Source organism: Pistacia vera, unplaced genomic scaffold (genome assembly GCF_008641045.1).
Source record: "Pistacia vera cultivar Batoury unplaced genomic scaffold, PisVer_v2 Contig6, whole genome shotgun sequence".
NCBI classification, from domain to species: Eukaryota; Viridiplantae; Streptophyta; class Magnoliopsida; order Sapindales; family Anacardiaceae; genus Pistacia; species Pistacia vera.
Window position 1 is genome coordinate 1,021,701 of NW_022196445.1, and position 7,830 is coordinate 1,029,530.

The following is a 7,830-nucleotide window of genomic DNA, read 5'->3' on the forward strand; positions in this document are numbered from 1 at the left end:
ACAGCTGTCAAATTTGAATCATTCTCCAACAAAGGTAAGTTCCAGGGTAGGAAACTGTCCTGATAGGATAGGTTTCGGCTCCTAAATTTTAGAAACCAGTATTGTGCAAGTAGGTTTCAGGTTCTTACTTGTCAGCAGAGTACCTAGACCCACCTACCCCTAGTACGTGTTGTTCTCGTGATAGGGGTCATCACCTTATAGAATAAATTAAAGGAAACTCTTTTTGGAACCAAAGATTATAAAACATTCCAAAGTCGTACTTATAAATAATACGGTACATAATATTCTCACTGTCTAAGTTACTCCTTAAAAAAGGTGCCAGCAGCAATTCCAAGCTTGATAACAGAGAAAATCGAGATACTTGCTTTAAATCACTAGTAGACTGTTACTGACAATTTTTACGACTGGTTTGTTTCATCAAATTTATAAGCAGCTCAGGACTTGCTAAATTCATTTGCATAAAATGATAACATAACCCAGCCATACTTGAAATACAGAAAGTACTTTAGGTGCCAATAGCTTGCAATGTAGCACAACTCTGTATTGAGAGAATACATTGATGTTGGATCTATAACAGTAAAAAGTAATATTTTCAAACTTTTCTTGTTCTTTATAAGTGATTCATGACATGAACTTACTCGGTAGAAAATGGTTACCCAGATGGATGGCTACAGCTATTCTACCAGCAATGAAAGGTTGCATGATTGTAATACTTTTTGTTTTAAATGCGATCGAAAATACTTAGAAAAATACCAGAGATTACTTGAACATATTGTGGTTGTGATGGGGGCCATTCCACTATACCATAAATTAAAAGAAACTCATTTTAAACAAAAGATCATAAAAGATGTTTAACAAAAAAATTCCAAAGTAGTAATGAATAATTTGGTATGTAATTAACCTTGAGGCAGGTCACTTCACCTTGTTATTCCCTAAAAATGTTGGCAACAATTCCAAGCTTGATAACTAGGAAAAGTTGAGATGCTTGCTCCAAATCACCAGTAGCCCGCCAATTACAATTGGTATGTTTCATTAAATTTATATATAATCTCAGGACTTATTTAATCAATTTGCATTAACTCACATTACAAAACCATACTTGTGTAGTTTTAATTACAGAGAGTAATAATGGGAGAAAGGGAAGGCGAAGCCAGTTCCAGCAGCCTAGCAGGTGGTGGTGAGACTCCATTAGAGAATATTGTAGTCCTTATAAATGGTGACAATACAGCAGTTCCTGTTTCTGAGAATGAAAAAAAGTGGCTTGAATATATCGTGACTGGAGAAAACTTCAAGAATCAGCACGAGGTGATCCGGACGAAGATAGAGAGAGTTCCAGCAATGCTTCGTGACGTTAAAGAAAACAGTGGTTGCTATGATCCTCTGGTGGTTTCAGTCGGTCCTTACCACTTTGGAAATCCCAGGCTTGAGTTAATGCAGCAGCACAAACTTACAATGGCGCGCCAGTATGTAAATGGGGACTTGAAGTTGCTGGAAGAGTTGTATCAGAAGGTCAGGCGCGTGGCGGAAGCTGCAAAACAATGTTACACTGACCAGAGCTCCGTCGCCAAGTTCAACAATGAGGAGTTCTGTCAGGTGATGTTTCTTGATGCCTGTTTCCTCCTCCAGTTCATCTACTGCATTGTAAGAGAAGAACGAGAGGCTTTGAAGATGAAAACCAACATGATAGCTCTCGTTCAACGAGACTTGTGCTTACTGGAAAACCAAATTCCGTTTCAACTCTTCAATGAATTGAGCTTGAAGTCCAAATTCGGAGATGAAAACAGCAAGCAGACAGTATTAAATAAGTTTGCTACACAAATTCGTAGTCTTCCTCCTCAAAGTCACAAGAAAAACATAAATGATTTTCTTTGTAATTTAGCTTTTGGGGGAAGAAAAGGTGTGCAAGATGTGAATGTAATAGCAGGAAAATTTGAGTCTGAACCTCCTCATCTTCTAGACCTCATTCGGACCAATCTTTTCGACAAAACCGTTTTGACTCAACCGCCTCCTCCCGATTGCAGTGACTGGTTTTCATACCGATCGGCGAAGGAGCTCAAGGCGGTGGGAATCCATTTCAGGCCTAGCAGGACTAACAGATTCACAGACGTTGCTTTTCAATCCGGGTATGTCGCAGGGCTCCTGAAACTTCCACCAATATACATTGATGATTCAACAAAGTCTATGCTGCTAAACATGGTAGCATATGAGTCCAGCCCCAATGGTCCTGACGATTTTGGAGTTTCTTCATACATATGCCTGATGGATTCGCTTATTGATCATGAAGACGATGTTAAGGAGCTTCGATCAAAAGGTATACTTCTGAATTTTCTGGGGAGTGATCAACAAGTTGCTGATCTTTTTAATGAGATAGCTGATAATTTGGTGTCACACCCGCATGCATATGCGGTTGTTAAAGATAGAATAGAAAAGCATTACAAAAACAGGTTGAAGATTTGGTTGGCAGAGTGGTTGCATACTCATTTCACTAGCCCTTGGACGGTTCTTGCTTTTATTGCTGCAAGTTTAGCACTTTTCTTGACTGTTATTCAGACTTATCAATCGTTTTTGCCAAGTAAAAATAGCTAATACACCATTACATTTATCTACAATGTTCGTCTGTAGTTGTTTTTGTGAGGCAATTACATGTATATTATTAATTATTTGAATAAGATCTAAGGTGTGATTTTATTGATATGACTTTATTATCAAGTAATCTTTTTGAATTCAGGAATCTTTCACTTTTAATTTGGAAACATTATAGGATTTATAATGCTTGCAATTAATACTATATATAAAGTATACGAGAATCAACCAAAACTAAAAGTTTCAACGTGGGAGACAAAGACAATGTTAACATTGCGTCAAAATGTTTTAGTAAAGAGCAACGATAATAGGCATTGATAGATCTATTAAGGGACCAGTGGGAATAGATCAGAGACCCCACTGAAAAAAGTTTATTAGTTTGACAGTATTTGGGTTAAAACTTTTAGATTTGATCTCACTAAGTTTTTTTCCTATGTAAATTAAATTAGTTATAACTGCACTCACATAGTTTTTCTTAAGTTTATATGAAGATGTTTAACTTGTCCCCATAATAGTGAGTGACCCTGCCAATTTTGTCAGTGAGAGCAATTATATATACAGTAAAAACTCTCTATATTCATAATGATTGAATCAAACTAATTTTATAACTATGAGTAGATTATAATTTAATAAAGATGTAATCAGATAGATTATTATTTTGACTCAAGTGGTTGAGAGGAATAGTTAATTAATGGAGCATGTTAAATCCAATTTATAGACATTGATAAAAGAGATGAACATAGTTTTAAAAAACTAGTTTATGTATCTATGTAGTGTTGGGAATATGCAAAGTCTTTAATGTTTTTCTCTCAATGTAACAATTCTAAAGCGTGAGTATTGTCCCATACAACTTTAGATAAATATTTTAGTTCATCTTAAACCTTAAATGTAACATAACATATTTTTTTTTTTTTTTGCAATTTACAGATAATTATTACTATGTGGATGCAAATTCTTGAGACAAAAAAAATTAGAATTTGTTATAATGCGAAACTTATTCTTATTTATAATTGGCTCAAGTTGGGACCAAAATTTTTTATGATTACATAAAGGTTATTCTTATATAGAGTGTCACTATATAGATGTCTTACTGTAATAATAATAAATTAAAATATAAATATTAATGAATGCATAATATTTTTCTTCATTTGATAAATAACAAATAAGTTTAATTTATTAATCTCATCTCATACTAATACTTGATTCATTAAAATATAACTATTTATGTTATATATTATGCTATTTAATAATATATAGTATCGACACCAATATTAGAGTTATTAATATCTTATATTATGTATTTTTCAGTTTCTTGCATATTTCATGTAATTGTTTTCTTAAGCTTCAGCATTTTATATTATTTAATTTATTTCAAATTCATTCTGCACAGCCAACTAAACTTTTTCTTCTGCAGGTGTCGGAAGCAGCATCAATGGTGACTAAATATGGGAAGCATCCAGGTCGGCTTAAAGATAATGTTGCTTCACCTGGTGGGATTTTAATGAATGCTGTTGTTGCTGCTGCTAAGCGAAGCCGAGAGCTGTCCTAGAGCTAGCTAATTCATAGTGATTTTGTTCTCTTATTCTTAGTTCGAAAATGTGACCAATTTTTAAACACCTATAATAATAATGAATGGTCAGAGGAAATAGCTTCGGGGTACATGTTTCACTTATTTATATATTTATTAGTTTTTGAGATGATAGATTTCCTGATAGAAGATTTATTTCTGTTACGTTCTCTCATTTATGACAAAGTAAAGGAAGTTCTTATATGACTATGCACCTTCTTTTTGCCTTGCTCTGAGTTGGCGTTGCCATTGGAATGCCCCCAGCCTGATTCTGCAACCCACATGTTACATGCCTCCGGAAAGGAAACCTAGTTAGATATGATTTTCAAGTAAGGTGTCTGTGGGTACAGTAAGGCCAAAATCCTTGAGGGTTCCATAATGGAGTTTTTAGAAAGCAATCGAATCACTTGAAATTATATTTCATATTTGAAATGAATGGTTTATTGGTTGACCATCAGCCGGAATATGGTTCGGGCTGTCAAATTTATACCATGAAATATAAAATTTATAATATTGAAGGTGGGGCTTGTGACTGAAAGAAACATCAGATTAAGGGTGAAGACTTTTAGCTAATAGTAACATACAATTAGCAGTACGTTAAAGGCAGCATCGTTTTCTCTGTTACAGGTTTTATATTAGATGTGAAGATAAGACCTTTGTAGCTGAATTTGTGTATACTACTTATTGTTTTAAATATTAATGCAATTGAAAATACTACCAGCTTTAGATTACTTAATTAATTTGTTCATAAAAAGATGTAGTACATAACTAAGTATAGTATTATTGTATAGAATAAATTAAAGGCAACTCTTTTTCGAACTAAAGATTATAAAACATTCCAAAGTGGTACTTATAAATAATATGGTANTTTAAGTTTTGCTACTAAGATTGAAAATGTCAATCATAAACCGCTTGAAAACTTAAGCATGCCAGATTATTTGTAATTTGAATTCTTTGTTTGGAGATTAAGTATTCATGATTAAAATATTTTGAAAAGATGGAAGATAGATTCAAATAATAGAAAGAAAATTATAATAAATATTTGTAAGATTTTAGGATTTGAAATCATTCGATTTTGATTTGGTGTGCTGTTTATTTTATTTTAGTTTTAAATTTGTTGCAAGTTACCATATCTTGAAACCAATTCCTAATTTGAATTTGAATTTTGTATTTGATAAATTTTTAGTTTATTCTCTAAAATGAAAAAAAGGAACACAATTGAAAAGAATCTCTATTAACAATGTCTATCAATTGTTTAATTTTTATTACACGGTCTCATATTTGATTCTCTAAATTGGTGAAATGTTGTAGGTAAATAATTTACGTTTTATGTTTAATTAAATGTTTTACTTAATGAGTGTTTGTCTGAGCTTATAAGCTGGTCAAACTAGTTTATAAGCTATAAAAATAAGTTGATTTATTTGTTTACAATTTTTTTAAGCTTATAAACTCAAAGAAATAAGTTAGGGAAAGTACTTTTTTTTTTTTTTTTTTTTGCTTATAAGCACTTTATTTATAAACTATTTTGATCAAGTATATTACCATATTACCCTTTTTTAATTTTAAAATTCCATCATATACCTTTATTTTTAATAATATAGTACCATTTTTAGTCATTTTAATAATAAAATGTATTTGTAAGCTATATTTTATTAAACGTATCAACTACTTATTAGTTACTTATAAATATTTTAACTAAACACGTAACTGCTTAACTTTTAAATGCTTATAAGCTCAAATTAACTTATAAATACTAATTGCTTATAAACTAATTTTCATAAGCTCAACCAAACATGCTCTTATTTCGTATGTTTACTTATAAAAAGCATCTCCCTTTCACATAATGTATTGTGGTTTAATTTCATCAACATCAACTATGGACTCAAGCCATTTAGATCCACTTAGGTGACTTTGCCACTTTGGGCTCCTTATAATGTCATTATTATGCTCCCTTACTATTGCATCCATCACTTTGCATACGTCTCAATTAATCCTTCAAAATCTTGAAAGTGTCGGCCATCATGTCTCACCTTCTATCTCCCTCTTAAATATATAAATTGATTAATAGTTAATATAATAGAAAAAAATCTTTTTAAGATTTTAAGAATAATATATTTTTTCATTATGTTAATTAAATGTTAATGAATTAATTCTACTATGGATTATTTTAATATAATAATTGTTAAAACAAATAATAAATCAAGCAAACAACATGTTCCCACCTAAGGTTTAGTAAAATGCCAAGTTCCCACCCCTGGTTTATAAATCCTAGATTAACACCGCTCATTGCTTTTAACAATTAAAGGCTAAAATATTCATTTAACAAATTTAATATTTTCGTTTCTTCCAAAACCTCTCTCTCTCGCCCTTTATCCCCTACTTTGTTGATCCCGCAAATCGCCGGCCACCATAGCTTTTTGCTTTGTGCAATTGTTGCTCCTTGTTTGGATTCTGGCCGATTGAAGGCACCAACACCCCACCTGACACTACCGCCGGCATCATCCCCCCACCCTCATCAAATCCCCATAACCCCCTGGTCGCACCAGTTCATTGTTCATCGGCTGCTGCAACTGTTCTTGCGTGACTACTGTGCACTTGGAAGCCTTGCCACCACCAGTTTTCACCTCAAATCAAACACAATTAACACCTGCTCCTAATTACTTATTGTATTCGCCCACAACTTGCTCGAAGAAAAGCCACACCCATAACTAACACCAAATCTATTTTTCTGGGAAAAAGAAAATAGATACTCTATTTTATACTATGAACTATGGGTCCTAGTTTAACATTGAGAAATCCGATTGCTTGATATGAGTTGTGTGTTGCTTGCTTTTTGAGGTATAAGTAGAGGTGGCTGAGCTTTTGCTTTTTGAGGCCAAGGGATTTACCGCAGCGACTGCTCCATGCATGTATTTAATAAAAAAACTAACTAATTAATAAATTGATGAAAACAAAGCTTGGATGGAATAATAAATGAAATGTTTAAAACCTATAGTGGACTTTGGCTGGATAAGTTCCAGTCGAAGAAATGGGCTTTGAGCCTCTGCTCCAATCTTCTCTCGGCTGCTTCATTGGTGACTTGTTGGTGGAGTTTGATGGAGATGAAGAACAACAAATGGTACCAAAGGGAGAGAAGTTAGAAATGAAAGATGTCATGGTGATTGGTGAAGAAGCTGAAAGTTGAAGAATGACTTCATTCGCACCACATCTTTTATATATACAAGATAATGCAATTACTTCCCTCTTAATTTTTACTTATCTTAGTTTTAAGTCATACTAAAACTTGAATTATTGGATATTTCTATAATTGCAATGTGGAGGAGAAGAGGATACTGAGAAGAATTAGGATGAGTTTTAGGATGGTGGTGGCAGCAACGATAATGGCCATGGCTTTAAGAGGATTCGGAGTTGGTGAGATGAAGAAGAAGAAGATGGAAAGGTAATTTAGTAATAGGATTAGAATCTAACAGTTATTGATGCTGTTACTTTAAGAGTGAGATTCTAGAATTTATGAAATAGGGTAGAAACTTGGCATTTCGCCAGGGAACAAGTCCTTTAATAAATCAGATTAGAAATGCCATCACTCTTTGAACCATGCGTGTCGACCTGGTGCAACTACGCCAAGCGCGGCCCTGCTATTGGTGGTGTTGGCCACGCGTAAAAGTATGTAGTTTCTTATT

General features: G+C 33.2%; 1 protein-coding gene across 1 annotated transcript; it reads left to right on the forward strand.

Annotated features, from left to right (window-relative positions):
- Positions 1 to 1,128: 1,128 nt before the first annotated feature.
- On the forward strand, positions 1,129 to 2,654 carry LOC116110239 (UPF0481 protein At3g47200-like). The gene has a single exon (XM_031396448.1). It carries the CDS (start codon positions 1,129 to 1,131, stop codon positions 2,584 to 2,586), a length of 1,458 nt encoding a protein of 485 aa, XP_031252308.1. The 3' UTR covers positions 2,587 to 2,654.
- The last annotated feature ends 5,176 nt before the right edge of the window (positions 2,655 to 7,830 follow it).